General features: G+C 41.4%; 1 protein-coding gene across 2 annotated transcripts in view; it reads right to left on the bottom strand.

The window, feature by feature from the left end:
* Positions 1–1,488: 1,488 nt before the first annotated feature.
* PTH2R (parathyroid hormone 2 receptor) overlaps positions 1,489–21,190 on the bottom strand; it is an 85,784-nt gene continuing 66,082 nt past the window's right edge. For both annotated transcript variants that reach the window (XM_081578183.1, XM_081578182.1), the window contains 4 exons: positions 8,259–8,353; positions 4,860–4,998; positions 3,324–3,365; positions 1,489–2,053 (listed from right to left, as the gene is read on the bottom strand). In XM_081578183.1, coding sequence (XP_081434309.1) covers positions 1,658–2,053; positions 3,324–3,365; positions 4,860–4,998; positions 8,259–8,353 — 672 coding nt within the window. In that variant the 3' untranslated portion in view covers positions 1,489–1,657. The remainder of the gene's footprint in view (positions 2,054–3,323; positions 3,366–4,859; positions 4,999–8,258; positions 8,354–21,190) is intronic.

The following is a 21,190-nucleotide window of genomic DNA, read 5'->3' as shown; positions in this document are numbered from 1 at the left end:
TAGTCTCTTTAATAAGTGGTGCTGGGAAGACTGGACACCTACACATAAAAGAATGAAATCAGAACATTCTCCAACACTATCATACAAAATAAACTAAAAATGGATTAAAGACTTAAATGTGAAACCAGATAATATTAAACTCTTAGAGGAAGGCATAGGCAGGACACTCTTTGACAAAAACCACAGCATTTTTTTTTCTTTTGATCTTTCTGCTAGAGCAATAGAAACAAAAATAAAAGTAAACAAATTGGACTTAATCAAACATAAAAGCTTTTGCACAGCACAGACAATCATAGCAAAAAGACAACCTATAGAATGGGGAAAAATATTTGTGAAGGATTTGACCGACAAGGGATTAATTGCCAAGATATGCAAACAGCTCAGACAGCTCAGCATCAGAAAATAAATAATCAATCAAAAAAAATGGGCAGAGGACCTAAACATTTTTCCAAAGAAGATATGCAGATGGTCATCAAGGACAGAAAAAGATGCTTAAAGTCAGTAGATCTGGGTCTGAAACCATGTTCTCTCAATCACTAGTTGTGTGACTTTGGACAAGTCAATCTACCTCCATGAGTCACAGTCATTTGTAAAAAGGGGGACAGCGATAAGACTTACTCCATAAACTTTGTGGTGAGGATTAAATAAATTAATGTGTGTAAAAACCTAGCAGGATATGTGTACCCAACATGCACACAATAAATATTTCACTGACTTGTCAAGTTCAGTGAAGTTCTGGGGCTACATGCTGATCTCTGTAGATTTGAAGAAGGGACATTTGACTGATTCCTAGAAACAAAGTTAGATGCTAAGAGAACATTTTAAAAAGTGACTCAAAACGTAATTTTAAAACAAACTTTAATTTATCCCACATGCCATTTGGAATACAGCAATAGAACAAAGAAAAAATAATAAATTCAGTGTGACCATCACTATAAATGATTACAAACAAAATCTGTTTGCAGACATAAGCTCACTGACAAAGAAAACCTTGTGTTAAGGTTTACAAGAGAGTGAAGACTTGAGATTTGGCTGGTCACAGAGGGGACATTCAAAAGGAGGAATATGTGCAATATTCTTGTTTTAATAATTTCCCTGTTTCCTAGAATGAAACAAGTTTCTCACACATTTATTATTTTAACAAAATCCAGACAACTTATCTTCCAGTGTGTACTTGTTCTGCGATCTTTAATCTTTCAATGTACATTTTTAGACCCTAATTATTCCTATGCACAAACAAAATTAATGGAATGATAGAAGTCCGTTAAAGTAGAAAAGAGAGTACTGATTTGTTTAAAGGAAAATGTCACATACCAAATGATCTCTATCATATTTAGAGTGATATTTACAAGAGAAAACTAGAACCAAGCAACTGAAATGTTTCTCTACCCAAAATGAGCAGAAAAATGAACATCACAGAGCAAGTACTGTACATTAATTCAGAAACGAATTTGATGCCAAAATAACATAATAAACTGCTCCACTGACTTTCTCCTTTTGTGGCTTTAGTATTTACAGGAACCAATTCATGAGCCTGAAAATGCGCTGTGAACACTGGAGCCCTGATTGCTCAGCTCTGGGGTTAAGCAGCGGGATGCAGGCCAAGCTCCTCTGACACAACCAGATGAACCAGCTCTTCAAAGACACAGCTATGGATTCACAGAGCATCCTCGGTTTCTCCTTTGCTTCCTTCCAGGCCTGTGCTAAATTCTAATGGCCTAGAAGACTCTTCCATTAGAATCTCATCTCCCTGCCTCCCGCCACTTTCCTTGGTCTCTTCATGGATCAATTGTGGTAGGCAGTCCTGCTCCGAGTTACTCCAGACATAGCCAGGTAAAGTCACGTGGCTTTCAGGCTGTCGGCTGGCCTTCTTGGACGCTTTGCCTGAGATGAGCACCATGCGCGTGCTGGCCGGTATCTGCGACTGGCTGCTGGTGCTGTGCGTCAACGTGGTCAGCACAGAGCCGTATCTGTGGCCGCCGCACGGGGGCGTCTTTTTCCAGTCCACGGAGAGATTCCACCGACTCCACAACTTCTTCACCTCAGACTGAACCTAAACACCACAAGGACCATCCCATGCATCAAAAACCTTCAGAGGCCCTGCAACCTTATTGGGTGGATGTGTGCCCTGACTTCATTGATAGTAACAATCACTAAATTTCCACTGTTTACCAGGGACTTTATATACACAGTTGATACTTCAGCAATGCAGGGATTAGGGGTGTCCACCACCTGCAGCTGAAAAATTCCCTATGAATTCTCAGTTAGCCTATATCTGGAGTCTCACATGGGTGGACTCAACCAACCCCAGATGGTGCGATACTGTAGTGCACATATAGTGAAAATGTATAGGTAGACCTATGCAGTTCAAACCTGTGTTGTTCAAGGGTCAACTGTGTATTCTCTCTCAATCTCTTCCTGAGAGGTGTTATTACTGGAGATGAGCAAACTGAGGCTTAGTGAGAGGCAAAAGGATTTGTCCAGGGTTAGTGCTTTAATATAGAAGTTGAAATGCAGCCAGTATAAATGTGTGACTCACGGGAGAGGAAAAAGATGGGTCTGGGTTAGAGGAGAAATACGGATACATAGTGCCAGCTGAGGCTGTGGAAGGGCATGGAAGCTGCTCGTCTGTAAATGGAACTGTAACCCTATCGCTCTGCACAGGCATACTGAAGGAGAGAAACCGGGAAGAGGACTGAACTATGAAAAGTGGGCACTGCAAGGGCATTCTTAGCAGGGTAGCACTCTCGTTTCCGTTCTTGCTGCTGAAGAATCAGTTCTGCTACTGCAACTTTCCAGAAGGGAGCTTTTTGAAAGTTCCATGGGAAGCAGTGGAAACCTGATAAGCTGATGTCACCTAGAAGATTGGTACCATTCTTTCTCTCTAGGTAACTCCTAAATTGACTGAAATTGTCCCATCACCATCTGGTAGTTTAAAAAATGTCACAATGTTCTAATGGATTATTCCCAAAGAGTTATATTTGATTTTCTTATATAACTTGAAATTAAATGTAAGTTGAAGCACTGACTGGAATATGATGTTCACTGTCCTTCCAAGTATCAATTTGCATTCCAACAAATTGGGTTTCTGACGTCAAGGTTTGCAACTGAATTGACATTGAAAAGTGCTGGAAGAGGAAGACCTTGGCTTATTTACATCAATTCTTACTTTCTCAAAATAATTTATGATGAAAATATCTCCTTTCTCCCTGCCCATTCTTTCCTGCAACCCCTGGGGATTCTAAAGAGATTCAAGTCATATTGTGATAGCCATTTATATTCAGAGCTAGACCTATAGAAGTCTGGGGTTCCTTCAAACTTACCTCTCCATTGCAATAGCAGTAGATGATAGACACAAAGAAACCCTGGAGGAAAAAATAGAATGTCTTAATTAATTAATTTTAATTATGAAGATCATAGCACTAAAACATCTCGTGTCAAAATGCATATGTTGAAAAATAGGGTTTTTTTAAATGATTCCTCCAGAAAATTATACAAGTTGTTCTCTCCTAATATTTCACATGAAATTTGTCTGAGATCTTTCCTTGGTGTCAAATTAACCAAATAAATAAATAAATAAAATACTCCAGGATACATGAATAACTGATTTTTATCATGTTAATTTCATGTTTGCCACTCAGAATCACAGAACATCCCCTAGCTGGTAAGTGAAATTTATACACTGTGAATGTTGGCAACTATAGGCGTAGGGTATATTATAGTGAAAACACAGTTTTTTTTCCCACTCATTCAAAAATATTTGTTGACTTTACACACTGTGAAATTCTCAGTGTTACAGAGATAAACAATTTAATCAAGACAGATAAGGTCCCTGTTATAGCTTATATGGAAGAGAATACAGGTGAATAAAATACAAGCAAATAGCTACAGGAGAAAATCGTAAAATGATGAGATAAAGACTATTCAGGCAAAACAAGTGGTGTTGGAAGAGAAGAGTGGAGAAGATCTATCAGAGGGGGAACTCAATGAAGGCCTCTCTGAGAGGATGACATTTAAGCTGATTTGAGTGAGAAGAAGCCAGGCCATATGAATATTAGAGGGAAGAGCATTCCAGGCAGAGAAAACAGCAAGTACAAGCCCCTGAGGCAGAAGTGAAACTGAGGAACAGAAACTGTGGATGAGCTAGTGTGGCTCAGACTTAGTGGGCAGCGGGGAACATGGTGTGAGGTGAGGTCACAGCTGAGCAGGATCCCTGCATCATAGGGCTGTGCACACAAGGAAACAGTGTTTGGATTTCATTCTGACTGCAATGAGAAGCCTCTGGATATGTTCAGCTGATAAGTGACGTGATCAGATTTATCTTTAAGAGTCTTCAGACTATTCTATGAAGACTAGGTTGAAGGCAGGAGGTAGCAGCAAATGAGTAGCAGGAAGAAGAGTTAGGAGGCGAGTGTAGCCGTCCAGGTGAGGGATGATGGTGTCGTGTTTTCTACTGAGATCAAATGTATGGAAGTAACCTCTTCCTCTTTCTTGTCTCCCCTTCCCTTTTTTCCTCGTGCCTGCCTATCCTGTTTTTTGGTTTCATTGACTTTCCATACACACACACCAATTCCTGCTGCAAAGATGTCACTTATGTTACAGCAATATGCTTTCTTGTCTCACAGCCCAGGCTCCTGCTGTGGTAAGAGGTTAACCTGACCTCCACAGGATAGAAAAGTACAGGTGCCAGAAAATAGCCCCTTTCCTGGCCCTTGGGAGACGGGTGGGTGGTGCATGAAAGTCAGCGAAGAGGCAGAGACATGAGCTTGCAATTTGGCAGCATCGGAGGGGGGTTGGAGGAGCGGGGGTGGAGAGGAGGGCAAAATATAGGGATCACGTTACTAGATGGCACTCTCTACCTGAAAGGAGTTGAAAAAGAGCTCACAGTGCATCCGAATCTCCCACCCCAGCCCCGCAAAGGAATGGGGCAGACACACGAATACGATGTAATGCACACCAAAGACCAGCACCAGCACCAGTGTGGATTTGGCGAGTTTCCTGGAAGAGAACAACAAGTCTTTTAATTAGTCAATATAGAGTCCCCTTCTGTAGACATTGGAGTAGGAAATGGCAACCCACTCCAGTATTCTGGCCTGGAGACTTCCACGGGCTCGATAGTCCATGGGGTCGCAAAGAGCTGGATACGACTGAGCGACTTCACTTCTTCCCTTTTCGGTAGACATGTGCATGCTAAGTTGCTTCAGTCATGTCCAACTCTTTGAGACTCTATGAGCTGTAGCCAGCCAGGCTCCTCTATCCACGGGATTCTCCAGGAAAGAGTACTGGAGTGGGTTGCCATTTCCTCCTCCAGGGGATATTCCTGACCCAGGGATGGAACCCACATTTCCTGCATTGCAGGAGGATTCTTTACCACTGAGCACTGGGGAAGCCCTCTGTAGACACAGCTTTCTGGAAAAAAATAAAGCTTAGCAGAGCTAACAGGGACTGATTTCCCCATCCCTGACCCACTACTTCTGCTAATTTTTCCCTGCCTCCGTCTTCTTCCTGTCACTTTTATTCTAAATCAGGCAGTTTATTCTCACTTCCGGTGATTACTATCCCCTGAAAGAAGTGAAGGTTGATCAGAAAGGTCTGACTCTTTGCAACCCCGTGGACTGTAGTCTTCCATGTTCCTCTGTCCATGGAATTCTCCAGGCAAGAATACTGGAGTGGGTTGCCATTTCCTTCTTCATAGGATCTTCCTGACCCAGGGACTGAACCTGGTTCTCCTGCTTTGTAGGCAGATTTCTTTACCATCTGATCCACCAGGGAAAACCACAATTATCCCCTAAGTCTTTCTAATCTCATTTCTACTCTGTTTGCTTAAAGGATACTATTTTCATAAAATTGTAAAATGCCTTTTTTTTTTCTGTCCTAAATCTTCAGCTTCAACATTTGAGATGTAAGAAGTGGCTCTTTCTCTAAGAAATATACCTCTTTCTCTAAGAATCATTTAATACCCCAGTAATCTCAAAGTAAAGTCAGTCCTAAAGGAAATCAGTCCTGAATATTCATTGGAAGGACTGATGCTGAAGATGAAACTCCAATACTTTGGCCACCTGATGGGAAGAACAGAATCATTTGAAAAGACCCTGATGCTGGGAAAGATTGAAGGCAGGAGGCGAAGGGGATGACAGAGGATGAGATGGTTGGATGACATCACCGACTCGATGGACATAAGTTTGAGTAAGCTCCGGGAGTTAGAGATGGACAGGGAAGCCTGGCATGCTGCAGTCCATGGGGTCACAAAGAGTCAGACTCAACTGAGCAACTGAACTAACTAAAAAAATCTCAAAGGATTGTAACCTTCTTCCTTCCCTCACTAGTCTTTCCTTCAGCGTTCTTCCTTCCTTTCTCTCATCCTTCCTTCCGTCTTTCCTTTCTTTCTTTCCCTACTTACTTACTTTTTCTTTTTGGAAGTAAGCTGACTACTCTATCTAGTTTCAGAGATAATCCACTCTTTGTTCTCACCAGAGTTTTTCAAGTCTCTTGGGCAACTTTCTACTGAAAATATAATTTCACATCATTCAGAAATAAAGGAAATAGTAGCTTTTATTCTGATCTAGAGAAATAAGCAGCTTACAAACACCAGTGCACTTTTTCATTTTATGAAGATTGAAAGGCTACTTACATTTTTCCATTTCTATCATCCTTTGACCTTTGTCTTCACCAATGGGATGTGACATGAGACAAGCTATACTAGTATAGCATGGACCCTTTACTGTAAATGCTTAGGCACAATTTATAGTACTACTGCTTGCACCATACTGAAAATAACTGGAGCTAGCAGCTGATCATTCATTCATACTGTGCATCCTATTGTAGACCTCGGTCCATCTGTACCTGTAGTCTTTTCTGCCTAACAGTAAATGCTTCCTATATGGTATAGGGGAATGATTCCACAGAGGACTTAGAGAATGTTTGTGAGAGAAGATGGAAATGCTGGCTATGATTTATTCCTTTCTGTGTCTGAGATAGCATTTCATGACAATGTGAGGCAGAAGGAAATAGATTCTTGTTTGGGAATTGCAAAAACTAATCCACATGCTCCTGACTAGTGGGTGTATATGTTCAGTTGCCTAAAAGCCACTTCCAAAATGACTTAGAACCTCTGAAATGATCATTGGGAGAAACAGACATAGTCTTAAAATAGTTTGATAATGATTATAAATACTTAGGATATTCCTGGTGGCTCAGACAGTAAAAAATCTGCCTGCAATGCGGGAAACCCAAGTTTGATCCCCAGGTCAGGAAGATACCCTGGAGAACGAAATGGCAACCCACTCCAGTACTCTTGCTTGAAGAATCCCATGGACAGAGTAACCTGGTGGGCTACAGTCCAAGGGGTCACAAAGAGTCAGACACAACTGAGTGACTAACACTTTCATATTCATAAATACTTAATTTGTCCTTTTTTCCAACAAAGACTGAAAAATAGACCTCCTTCAATCAGTACATTTGAAAGTTATTAAAAATCAATTATTTGGGAGGTGCCAATTTGATGGGAAGGCTTCTCAGGTGGCACAGCGGTAAAGAATCTGCCTCCCATTGCAGGAGAGGCAGGAAACGCAAGTTCAATCCCTGGGTCAGGAGGATCCTCTAGAGAAGGGTACGGCAACCCACTCCAGTATTCTTGCTTGGGAAAATCCCATGGACGGAGGAGCCTGATGGGCTACAGGCCATGGGGTCACAAAGAGTCAGACATGACTGAGCACACAACACACACAATTTGATGGGCAGATTAGAACCAACACAGAAAATATACTTTCTTGATTTTTGTTGTGTGTGTGCTCAGTCGCTAAGCCCTGTCTGACTTTTTGTGACCTCCTGGACTGTAGCCCACCAGGCTCCTCTGTCCATGGGATTTCCCAGGCAAGAATACTGGAGTGGGTTGGCATTCCCTCCTTCAGGTGATCTTCTTGACCCAAGGATAGAACCTGCATCTCCTGCTTGGCAGGTGGATTCTTTACCACTGAACCACCAGGTAAGCCCTGGTTACAAAGTTTATCGTAAAATCCCAATTGCTAAGAACATATGTTTAAAAATATACTTAGAATTTAAGCATATTGGGAAGGTTTGTTGTTATTTATTTTTCCTAAAATATATATACTTTTCTGATAAATAGCACAATTAAACCAAACAAAAATACATGTTCACAATATAGTCTCTTAGAGACATTTCAGATCAACTGATACCTGTCCTTTAGTCTAAATAGCAACCAAAATATTTTCTCTTATGGATGTCTCTCCTGGAATTACCTGTATTGTTTTCTCGTGTCATGCCCAACCACACTGGTCTCCCAGATTTTAGTAGCCAGAACTCTAACAGTATTCAGAAACAGGATAAAATTCAGCTGAAAAAGAAGATAATATTACAAAGAATTATAGCTTAGTCTTCAAGTTGTTTGAAAAAATTTACATAAATTGAACTTCTTTGTATTCAAAGACTGAAAATTACTGATTCTGTAAATGTGAATGAGGAAACCTCAAATATTAGAAAGATAGTGATTCTTGATTTGCCCTCATGAAAACACAGAGAAAATTTCAACAATGCCAGAAATCAGAAATACCAGAGGACAACCTGCCAGAGTCCATGGGGGATTTCCAGGCCAAAGTTCAGATGAAGTTCTGTGGCAGACTGGTTAAAGGATAATTCAGTTCAGTTCAGTTCAGTCGCTCAGTCTTGTCTGACTCTTTGTGACCCCATCAACCACAGCACAACAGGCCTCCCTGTCCATCAGCAACTCCCAGAGCTTGCTCAAACTCATGTCCACTGAGTCGGTGATGCCATCTAACCATCTCATCCTCTGTCGTCCCCTTGTCCTCCTGCCCTCAATCTTTCCCAGTATCAGGGTCTTTTCAAATGAGTCAGCTCTTCGCATCAGGTGGCCAAAGTATTGAAGTTACAGCTTCAACATCAGTCCTTCCAATGAACACCCAGGACTGATCTCCTTTAAGATGGACTGGTTGGATCTCCTTGCAGTCCAAGGGACTCTCAAGAGTCTTCTCCAACACCACAGTTCAAAAGCATCAATTCTTCAGTGCTCAGCTTTCTTTATAGTCCAACTCTCACATCCATACATGACCACTGGAAAAACCATAGCCTTGACTAGACGGACCTTTGTTGGAAAAGTAATGTCTCTGCTTTTTAATATGCTATCTAGGTTGGTTATAACTTTCCTTCCAAGGAGTAAGTGTCTTTTAATTTCATGGCTGCAATCACCATCTGCAGTGATTTTGGAGCCCAGAAATATAGTCAGCCACTGTTTCCACTGTTTCCCCATCTATCTGCCATGAAGTGATGGGACCGGATGCCATGAACTTAGTTTTCTGAATGTTGAGCTTTAAGCCAACTTTTGCACTCTCCTCTTTCACTTTCATCAAGAGGCTCTTTAGTTCTTCTTCACTTTCTGCCATAAGGGTGGTGTCATCTGCATATCTGAGGTTATTGATATTTCTCCCGGCAATCTTGATTCCAGCTTGTGCTTCATCCAGCCCAGTGTTTCTCATGACATACTCTGCATATAAGTTAAATAAGCAAAGTGACAATATACAGCCTTGACGTACTCCTTTTCCTATTTGGAACCAGTCTGTTGTTCCATGTCCAGTTCTAACTGTTGCTTCCTGACCTGTATACAGGTTTCTCAAGAGGCAGGTCAGGTGGTCTGGTATGCTCATCTCTTTCAGAATTTTCCACAGTTTATTGTGATCCACACAGTCAAAGGCTTTGGCATAGTCAATAAAGCAGAGGTAGATGTTTTTCTGGAACTCTCTTGCTTTTTCGATGATCCAGCCGATGTTCGCAATTTGATCTCTGGTTCCTCTGCCTTTTCTATAACCTAATAGTTACTATATCAGTGTAACTGACTGCCTTTTTGAAATGAATTACCCATTTCTGTATCTATTTTAGGGAGAATAATAGAGTTGTTTTGGGGATGCTGTCTTTTTTACGATGTATGAAAAGCACTTCCTGAAATATATACAAGGTTAAGGGGAAAAAAAAAGCCAGGTAAGATGCTGTATAAGATAAGAGAAGGTCCCAGTGTTGACAATTAAATTGAGATATGAGCACCACCAGAAACAATCAAGTTCTGGCTTTAAAAAGGAGGGAATGAGGAAAAGATATTGGACATTTTATGTCCGAGGGCCTCAAGGATTAGTTAAGAGGTCCAAAATAAAGAAGAAAAGATCTCCAGGTCAGGGTTCATAAAGAGGTGGAAGCCCAAACCCCTTGGGTCCCTTCATTCAAGGAGATGTCTATAGTCCAGGAAGCGCCAGTGCTTAGGAATAATGGAAATGTGGGTTACCAAGAGTGGGTTTGTGTTAATGCCAGAGTAACAGTTCAAAGGGAGGACCTATCAACTCTGCATCCTGGGATAACTTATCCTGCAGAGTCTTCAGTCTTTTCTGGAATTTAGAGAATTTTGGTTATTGGGTGATTCATGTGCCCCATTACCCAATCGAGTTTATCATCTGCATCAGCCCTTAATCCCTATCACCATTTTTGCCATCCTACCACTGACTACTCCATAGGCAACTCACCGATTTCACAGCTTCCCACAAGAATCGGGCGTCTTGAGCCCCATATCCTAGAGAAAGGACAGAGCTGTGCTGTGAACTTGTGGAATAAGGATGTCTTCAGGTTAATAAGAGCTACTAAGTATTGAACACTCTCTCTAGTTTAAATGTTCACCTAAATATGAGACAGGCATATTTATTATGTATAAAGAAACTCTAGCTCAAAGAGGTTAGCTGATTTAACCTAGACTACCCAGCTACCAGCTGGAATTTGAACCAGGTCTATGTGAGTCTATAATGTGGAATTCTTAACCATTATCTTTATTTTTTAATTAAATTGAATTTTTTAATTTATTGAGGTAACATTAGTTTATAACAATACATAAGTTTCATGTATACAACGTTATATTTCAATTTCGGTATATATTATAGCATGTTTAACACCAAAAGTCAGTTTCTATCCTTTGCCTTTACCCATTTCGTCCTCCTCACCCCCTTCCTCTCTGGTAAACACTCTGTATCTAAGTGTTTGTTTTTATTTAGTTTGATTTGCTCATTTACTTTGTTTGAGGGGTGTTCTATATCCTACATATCAGTGAAATCATACAATATTTGTATTTCTCTGTCTGACTTATTTTAGTTGGCATAATATCCTCAAGGTCCATCTGTGTCACAAATGGCAAGATTTCACCTTTTATAGCTGAATTATATTCCACTGTGTGTGCTTGAGTGTGTGTGTAGATAGATATATGATATATAGGTATCACATCTTCTATGTCTATTCATCTATCAATGGGCACTTGGGTTGTTTCTATATCTTAACTATTGTAAAAAAAAAAATGCTGCTAGGACTATAGCGGTGCATATATCTTTTTGAATTAATGTCTTTGCATTCTTTGAGTAAATAGCCAGAAGTGGAAAAACTGGATTGTATATGATAGTGCTATTCTTAAATTTCTGAAGAATCTCAATACTGTTTCCATAGTAGCTACAACAATTCACATTCTCCACATTCTCTCCAACATTTCTTATTTCTCATTTTTTGATAACAGCCATTCTAATGGACATGGAATGATACTTCACTGTGGTTTTGATTTGCATTTCCCTAATAATTAGTGATATTGAACATCTTTTTGGTACTTGTTGGCCATCTATATGTCTATTCAGCTCCTCTACCCATTTGTTTTTTTGTTGTTGTTTAGTTGTACAAGTTCTTTATATGTGTTGGATATTAGTCCCATTATTAGAATAATGATATATGATTTGTAAATATTTCCCCCATTTGGTAGGCTGTCCTTTTTGCTGCTGATAGCTTTCTTCGCTATGCAGAGGCTTTCTAATTTGAAATAGTCTCATTTGTTTATTTTTGCTTTTGTTTCCCTTGCCTGAGGAGACATACCCAGAAAGAAATTGCTAAGATCCATGCCAAAGAGCATACTGCTTATGTTTTCTCCTAGGAGTTTGTGGTTTCAGGTCTTACATCCAAGTCTAATCCACTCTGAGTTGATTTTTTGGGTATTGTGTGAGATTGTGGTCCATTTTCATTCTTTTGCAAATGGCAATTCAGTTTTCTCAACACCGTTTTTGAAGAGATTACACTTTCTCCATTGCATGTTCTTTGTTCCTTTGTTGTAAACTGATTGTCAATATATGCATAGGTTTATTGCTGGTCTCTCAATTCTGTTCCACTCCACTGTGTCTGACTTTCAGCCAATACTATTCTGTTTTGACTACTATAGCCATGTACTAATTTTTAAATCAGGGAGAGTGATATTGCCAGCTTTGTTCTTTTCTCTCAGGATGTCTTTGGCTATTCAGGAAACTTTTGTGGCTCTATATAATATTTTTTTAATTTTTATGTTCTAGTTTTGTGTATAATGTCCTTGGGATTTTGATGGGGACTGCATTGAATATGTATATTGCTTTGGGTAATGTAGACATTTTCACAATATTATTTCTTCCAATCCATCAGCACAGACTGTTTTTCCATTTCTTTGTGTAGTCTTCAATTTCTGTCACCCTGTCTTATAGTTTTCAGTGTAGATATTATTCACCTCCTTGGTTAAATTTGTTCCTAGGTATTTTATCCTTTTTGCTACAATTGTAAATGGGATTGTTTTCTTAGTTTTTCTTCTTACTAGTTCATTGTTAGTGTATAGAAATATAACAGATTTAGTATATTGATTTTGCACCCTGAAACTTTATTGAACTTACTAGTTCTAACAGTTCTTTTATGGAGTCATCAGGGGTTTTTATGTATAAAATCATGTCATCCGCAAATAGCATTAGTTTGACTTCTTCCGTTTTAACTTGGATGCTCTTTATTTCCATTTCTGGCCTAACTTCTCTAGCTAGGGCTTCCAATACTATGTGGAATAACAGTGGTAAGTGTGGGCATCCTTGTCTTGCTCCTGATCTTAGAGGGATAGGTTTCAGTTTTTCATTGTTGAGTATGATGTTAGCTGTGATTATCATGTATGGTCTTTATTATGTTGAAGTACATTCCTTTGATATCCATTTTATTGAGTTTTTTATCATCAGTGGACTTTGAATCTTGTCAATTACTTTTTATGCATCTATTGAGATGGACAGGGAAGCCTGGCGTGCTGCAGTGCATGGAATCGCAAAGACTTGGACACAATCGAGCGACTGAACTGAACTGAACTGAATTGAGATGATCATGTGATTTTTATCTTTCATTTTTTTAATGTGGTATATCATGATTGACTTGCAGGCATTGAACCATCCTTGAATCCCTGGAATGAATATCACTTTATATAATGTATGCTCCTTTCAATATATTATTGTATCAAGTTTGCTAATATTTTGTTGAGGGTTTTTGAAATATTTTATTGGGCTTCATTTGCTCTTCTTTTCTAGCTCATTTAGGTGAAAAGTTAGATTGTTAGACTGTTTATTTGAGATTTTTCTTGTTTGAGATATGCTGTATTGCTACAGATTTCCCTCTTTAGTACTACCTTTGCTGCATCACATGGATTTTGGTATGTGGATTTTCATTTTCATTTATCTTAATTTTTTTTGCATTTCTACTTTGATTTCTTCTTTGTTGTTGTTGTTCAGTTGATTGGTCATGTCCAACTCTTTGCAACCCCATGGACAGCAGCACAGCAGGCTTCCCTGTCCATCACTAACTCCTGGAGCTTGCTCAAACTCATGTCCATCGAGTCAGTGATGCTATCCAACCATCTTGTCCTCTGTCATCCCCTTCTTCTCCTGCCTTCATGTTCCCCAGCATCAGGGTCTTTTCTAATGAATTGGCTCTTTGCATCAGGTGGCCAAAGTATTGGAGCTTTAGCTTCAGCATCAGTCCTTCCAGTGAATATTCAAGATTGATTTCCTTTAGGATTGACAGGTTGGATCTCCGTGCAGTCCAAGGGACTCTCAAGGGTCTTCTCCAACACTATAGTACAAAAGCAGAAATTCTTTGGCTCTCAGCCTTCTTTATAGTCCAACTCTCACACCCATACATGGCTACTGGAAAAACCATAGCTTTGACTATATGGACCTTTGTAAGCAAAGTAGTGTGTCTGCTTTTCAATATGCCAAGTTTGCCATAGTTTTTATTCCAAGGAGCAAGCGTATTTAATTTCATGGCTGCAGTCATCATCTGCAGTGATTTTGAGCCCAAGAAAATAAAATCACTGTTTCCATTGTTTCCCTAACTACTTGCCATGAAGTAATGGAACGAGATGCCATGATCTTCATTTTTTGAATGTTGAGTTTTAAGCTAGCCTTTTCACTCTCCTCTTTCACTTTCATCAAGAGGCTCTTTAGTTCTTCTTCACTTTCTGCCATAAGGGTGGTGTCATCTGCATATCTGAGGTTATTGATATTTCTCCCAGCAGTCTTGATTCAGCTTGTGCTTTATCCAGCCTGGCATCTTGCATGATGTACTCTGCATAGAAGTTAAATAAGCAGTGTGACAACATACAGCCTTGATGTACTCCTTTCCCAATTTGAACCAGTCTTTTTCCATGTCTGGTTCTAACTGTTGCTTCCTGACCTGCATACGGGTTTCTCAGGAGGCAAGTAAGGTGATCTTGTATTCCCATCTCTTGAAGAATCTTCCACAGTTTGTTGTGACCCACACAGTCAAAGGATTTAGTGTAGTCAATGAAGCAGAAGTAGATGTTTTTCTGGAATTCTGTTTTTTCGCTGATCCAACAGATGTTGGCAATTTGATCTCTGGCTTCTCTGCCTTTTCTAAATCCAGCTTGAACATCTAGAAGTTCTCAGTACACATACCACTGAGGCCTAGCTTGGCGAATTTTGAGTGTTACTTTGCTAGCATGTGAAATGAATGCAATTGTGCGGTAGTTTGAACATTCTTTGACATTGCTCTTCTTTGGGATTGGAATGAAAACTGACCTTTTCTAGTCCTGTGGCCACTGCTGAGTTTTCCAAATTTGCTGGCATATTGAGTGCAGCACAGCATCATTTTTAGGATTTGAAATCATTCGGGTGGAATTCCATCACTTCCACTAGGTTTGTTCATAGATTGCTTCCTAAGGCCTTACTTGACTTCACACTCCAAGATGTCTGGTTCTACATGAGTGATCACACCGTCGTGGTTATCTGAGTCATTAAGATCTTTTTTGTGGAGATCTTCTTTGTATTCTTGCCACCTCTTCTTAATATCTTCTTCTTTGACCCAACAGTTATTCAGTAGCATGTTTTTTAGTCTCAAAATGTTTATTATTTTTTTCAGCTTTCTTCTTGTAGTTGATCTCTAGTTTCATACCAAAGGAGTTTCCCTTGTGGCTCAAGAGGGTAAAGAATCTGCCTGCAGTGCAGAAGACCTGGGCTCGATCCCTGGGTAGGGAAGAGCCCCTGGATAAAAGAATGGCAACCCACTCCATTATTCCTGCTTAGAAAATGCCATGAGCAGAGGAACGTGGTTGGCTATAGTCCATGGGGGTCACAAAAAGTTGGCATGACTGAGCAACTAACACTTCCATTTTTCATGCCAAAGAGATTGGCAAACTGTTTATGTTTCATGTCTGTGCTTCAAATTTATGCTCTCTAGTCACCATAAGTGTTCTCTTAGCTTCATTGACTAATATACCCCATTCCTTCCTCAGATTTGGGAAATTCTCAGCTATTATTTTTTTTTAAATAAACTTTCTTCTCCCTTCTTCCATTCTTCTCCTGCTAGGATACCAGTAACATAATTCTTTCCTTCCTAACAGAGTCGCATAGTTCTTATAGAATGTCTTCTTTTTTTTAAGATCTTAATTCGCTTTTCCCTTCTGTCTCTATCATTTCTAGGTATTTATCTTCATACTCACTAGTTCTCTCTTCCATATCAGCTGCTGTGTTTCCAGTACTTTCTTCATCTCATTTATTGAGTCCTTCAGGTCCAGAATTTCACTTTTGTTCTTTTTTAGAGTTCCATTCTCCTTGGTAAAATATTCCTTCTGTTCATCAATTTTATTTTTGAGCTTATTTAACTGTCTTTCTGTATTTTCTTATAGCTTGTTGAGTTTCTTCATGACAACTATTTTGAATTCTCTATCAGTAAAATCACAATATTATGTGACTTTAAGTTTGGTTTGGGGGTACCTGTCATTTGTTTTTTGTGATACATTGTTACCATGGTTCTTCGTGGCTCTTGATGAATTGTTCTTCTGCCAGCACATTTGAAGTAGTGAACACTCTTATTAGGTAAAATTTTTTGTTGTCGCTTTTTTTTAACTTGATTCTAAGGGTTCAACAGACTGGTAATTAGTAGAGGCCTCACAAGTTTCTGGTCTCTTACCTGAGCTGCTTCTGGTTATATTTGAGAATCAGCCTTTTCTACCTTCCATCATCTCTGTCAGAGGTGTCATGCATGTCACTCCTTGTACCTTTGGGGTTATCAGTGCCTTGTTGCTGCTGGCATTGTTACCTAGGACATTAGGGTGGTGGTCACTTCTGCTAGGCCCAGGGTCTCAGTCTCTTACCCCTGGGGACAGGAGTGACAGGGAGCCAGGGTTACAGCCCCTTTGCCATGGCCAGGGTTGTCAGGTTCACAGGCACTACCACTGTGGATAGGGGCAGATGGAGGAGCCAGAGTAATCAGTGTCTCCATAACTGGAGGGACAGGGTCATAGGCCCACTGGCACTACTCCCTGGATCCCTGTGGCCAGGGGCACCACTTTGACTGGGAGGCTGGAGTCATATGTTCTGCTTCCCCTGATGCTACCAGGTTCTCTGGAGCTGCAGGCTCAGCTACCATGGCTGGGGTTCCAGGACCACAGGCACCTCCTCTGCTATTCCCCTGGTTCTGCCTCCTCCATGTGTTCCAGTCCACCTACCTTTGCAAAGGTGCTAAATCACTTCAGTCATGTCCAACTCTTTGTGACCTCATGGACTATAGCCCACCAGGCTCCTCTGTCCATGGGATTTCCCAGTCAAGAATACTGGAGTAGGTTGCCATGCCCTCCTCCTGGGGACCTTCCTGACCCAGTGATCAAACCCACATCTCTTATGTCTCCTGAATTGGCAGGTGGGTTCTGTTACCACTAGTGCCACCTAGGAACTCTGGTGTCCTCCTGTGTTGAGCAGAGGTACCATTTTTGAGTTTTTATTGGTTGTAGACTGAAGAGAAAAGGCAAAGAGAGTGCCACACACCATAATGATGCTGATGTCATGCTTAATCACAATCTTATACCTTCTTTTCAGGAGGGTAAAAAGATGCAAAACATAAGAGCTGAGGATTTTCATTTATCCTCTCCCACTACAACATTTGGTTCACATCTATAGAAATGTTTTCAATAAGAAGGTGAGAAGGTATTGTATGTGTATCATATGAGTGCTACTTTCTGAATGGCTAAACTTACTTCATGCTTCATTAATTCCTCTTTCCCTAAGACTATACTCCCTGGCAATACAATGCAGGTGGGAGTGATACTGCGTAGGTGTGAAGGTCCAAGTGGTAGGAGCTGAAGCTGGCAGGGCCATGGAAACAATACTAGCTGGGTACTGTCATTTGCCATTCCCTATTCCTAGAAAATAAATAATTACAAATGGCTACAGATGGGCCAATCTTTAGCTCAATCTATATTAAGATGCCCATGACCAGGGACTATGTACTCAAGTCAGTAGACCATACTAAGTAAATGCAGCAGACTTAGGGGCAGTCCCAAGATGGTGGAGGAATGGGATGGGGAGACCATTTTCTCCCCTACAAATTCATCAAAAGATCATTTGAATGCTGAGCAGCTTCCACAAAACAACTTCTGAATGCTGGCAGAGGACGCCAGGCACCCAGAAAGGCAGGCTGTTCTCTTCGAAAGTAGGTAGGACAAAATATAAAAGACAAAAAGAGAGACAAAAGAGTTAGGGATGGAGAGGGGAAGGAGTCGTGAAGGCGAAGTTTCCAAACAGCAGGAACCCCTCTCACAGGTGGGTCTGTGGGGAGTTTTGGAATCTCAGAGGGCAACATAACTGGGAGGAAAAAAAAAAAACAACACACAGAATAGGCCCCTAACTGCAACTGCCAGCAGAGAGGTAGCCCAGACGCTCAGCTGGACAGGGAGGTGTGGGCTCATCATCGGTCCTTAGGGTAAGGACCAGGCCTGAATGCCCTGAGGACAATCTGAGGGAGCTAACGTGAGATAGCAACCCAAACTGTGGGATTGCCAGAGAGGGAAAAAAAGAAAACTTTCCCTCAAAAGGCTTTAACCTAACATGCAGCCTGGCCCGCTCAGAGAACAAAGGATTGAACAAATACCAAAGGAGAGCTAGCCAGCTGTGTACAGGTCCTTCCCCACCACTGGAGGCAGAGAGGCAAGCGTGCAACAGCAAGAGCTGGAAAGCAAGGGGCTGCTCCAATTTTGGCCCCAGAAACCGGCATCCTCCACCAAACTGTGAGCAGGCTCCCGTTGCTAGCCATATCTTCCGGGGATCCTGTATGGTTGACATCTGCCAGGAGGGCTGCAGCCTGAGATCAGCTCCCCAGAGGAGACACATGGCACACCTGAGATGGTGCTCTCGTGGTGCACCAGGAAACGGAGTAGCCAGGATGGAGGAGGGGATTAGGACACACGGCCTACCTGGGACAGTGCGCTCGCCGAGCACCTGGTCGTCTGAGCTGCTCAAACCTAGGAAGGGCACAAAATGCATGCCCAACCGAGTCTGTGCCTTTGCAGCGTACCTGAGAACCTGAACCTGAGCAGCGTAGACCTGGGAAGTGCATGAAACGCAGGGCCTGCTTTGTACAGTAGCTCTGCAGAGCACCCTGGAACCTGAGCAGTGTAGACCTGGAAAGCACACACACTGTGAGCTGGGGTAAACCCAGTGTTGTCCATACACTGTGAGCACTCCCCACACACGCCCACAATATTTGTTTGCAGTGTTTCTCTCTCCCCACAACACAAGTGAACAAGTGAACCTAAATAAGTGACGACCTTCGCCCCCTTGTGTCAGGGCAGAAATTAGGCACCAAAGAGACTTACAACAGGACTGGAAAAGGTCAGTTTTCGTTCCAATCCCAAAGAAAGGCAATGCCAAAGAATGCTCAAACTACCGCACAACTGCACTCATCTCACACGCTAGTAAAGTAATGCTCAAAATTCTCCAAGCCAGGCTTCAGCAATACGTGAACTGTGAGCTTCCAGATGTTCAAGCTGGTTTTAGAAAAGGCAGAGGAACCAGAGATCAAATTGCCAACATCCGCTGGATCAACAAAAAAGCAAGAGAGTTCCAGAAAAACGTCTATTTCTGCTTTATTGACTATGCCAAAGCCTTTGACTGTGTGGATCACAATAAACTGTGGAAAATTCTTCAAGAGATGCGAATACCAGACCACCTGACCTGCCTCTTGAGACACCTATATGCAGGTCAGGAAGCAACAGTTAGAACTGGACATGGAACAACAAACTGGTTCCAATAGGAAAAGGAGTATATCAGGGCTACATATTGTCACCCTGCTTATTTAACTTATATGCAGAGTACATCATGAGAAACGCTGGGCTGGAGGAAGCACACTGGAATCAAGATTGCTGGGAGAAATATCAATAACCTCAGATATGCAGATGACACCACCCTTATGGCAGAAAGTGAAGAAGAACTAAAGAGCCTCTTGATGAAAGTGAAAGAGGAGAGTGAAAAAGTTGGCTTAAAGCTCAACATTCAGAAAACTAAGATCATGGCATCTGGTCCCATCCCTTCATGGGAAATAGATGGGGAAACAGTGGAAACAGTGTCCGACTTTATTTTGGGGGGCTCCAAAATCATTGCAGATGGTGATTGCAGCCATGAAATTAAAAGACGCTTACTCCTTGGAAGGAAGGTTATGACCAACCTAGACAGCATATTAAAAAGCAGAGACATTACTTTGTCAACAAAGGTCTGTCTAGTCAAGGCTATGGTTTTTCCAGTGGTCATGTATGGATGGGAGAGTTGGACTATAAAGAAAGCTGAGCACCGCAAAATTGATGCTTTTGAACTGTGGTGTTGGAGAAGACTCTTGAGAGCCCTTGGACTGCAAGAAGATCCAACCAGTCCATCCTAAAGGAGATCAGTTCTGGGTGTTCATTGGATGGACTGATGTTGAAGCTGAAACTCCAATCCTTTGGCCACCTCATGTGAAGAGCTGAACTCAGTTGAAAAGACCCTGATGCTGGGAAAGATTGAGGGCAGGAGGAGAAGGGGATGACAGAGGATGAGTTGGTTGGATGGCATCACCGACTCAATGGACCTTGGTTTGGGTGGTCTCCAGGAGTTGGTGATGGACAGGGGGGCCTGTTGTGCTGTGGTTCATGGGGTCGCAAAGAGTCAGACACGACTGAGTGACTGAACTGAACTGAGACTTGTAAACAGAGGAAGCCAAGATAAACAAAGAAGAGGGAACTGCTCTGGAAGTGACAGGTGCAATAGATTAAAACCCTGTAGTTAACATTGACTAAGCATTGGAAGGGGCCTATAGACCTTGAGAACAAGTACAAGCTGGAACAAGGAACTATCTGAAACTGACTCCACATTGCCCACAACAGTTCCATAGAAATTCCTAGATATATTTTTACTACTATTATTTAAAAAATTTTTTTATTGTTAAGTTCTTTATTACTCCTTTAATTTTCATTTTTATAACCTACTATTACCTTGAAAAAAAAGACCCTATTTTTAAGGCAAATTTCATGGAGCCAGCTAGCTCTCCTTTTGTATTCGCTCACTCCTTTCTTCTGTGAGCAGGCCAGGCTGCGTGTTAGGTTAGAGCCTTTTGCGGGAAAGTTCTTTTTTTCTCTCTGGTTATCCCACAGTTTGGGTTGCTATCTCACATTAGCTCCCTCAGATTGTCCTCAGGTCACTCAGGCCTGGTCCTTACCCTAAGCATGCAGCCTGCACCTCCCCATCCAGCCCCCACTTGCTGGTGGCAGACACGAGAGTCTGGGCTACTTCTCTGCTGGGAGTCGTTTTTAGGCACATATTCTGTGTTTTTTTTTTTCCTCCTGGTTTTGTTGCCCTCTGAGATTCCAAAACTCCCCACAGACCCACCTGTGAGAGGATTTCCTGCTGTTTGGAAACTTCTCCTCCTTCAAGATTTCCTCCCTAGGACAGTCTCCATCCCTAACTCTTTTGTCTCTCTTTTTGTCTTTTATATTTTGTCCTACCTCCTTTTGAAGAGGACGGCCTGCATTTCTGGGTGTCTGGTGTCCTCTGCCAGCATT

Source organism: Giraffa tippelskirchi, chromosome 3 (genome assembly GCF_054371585.1).
Source record: "Giraffa tippelskirchi isolate mGirTip1 chromosome 3, T2T-mGirTip1v1.2.pri, whole genome shotgun sequence".
Lineage (NCBI taxonomy): Eukaryota > Metazoa > Chordata > Mammalia > Artiodactyla > Giraffidae > Giraffa > Giraffa tippelskirchi.
This window is presented reverse-complemented; position numbering and strand designations above follow the sequence as displayed.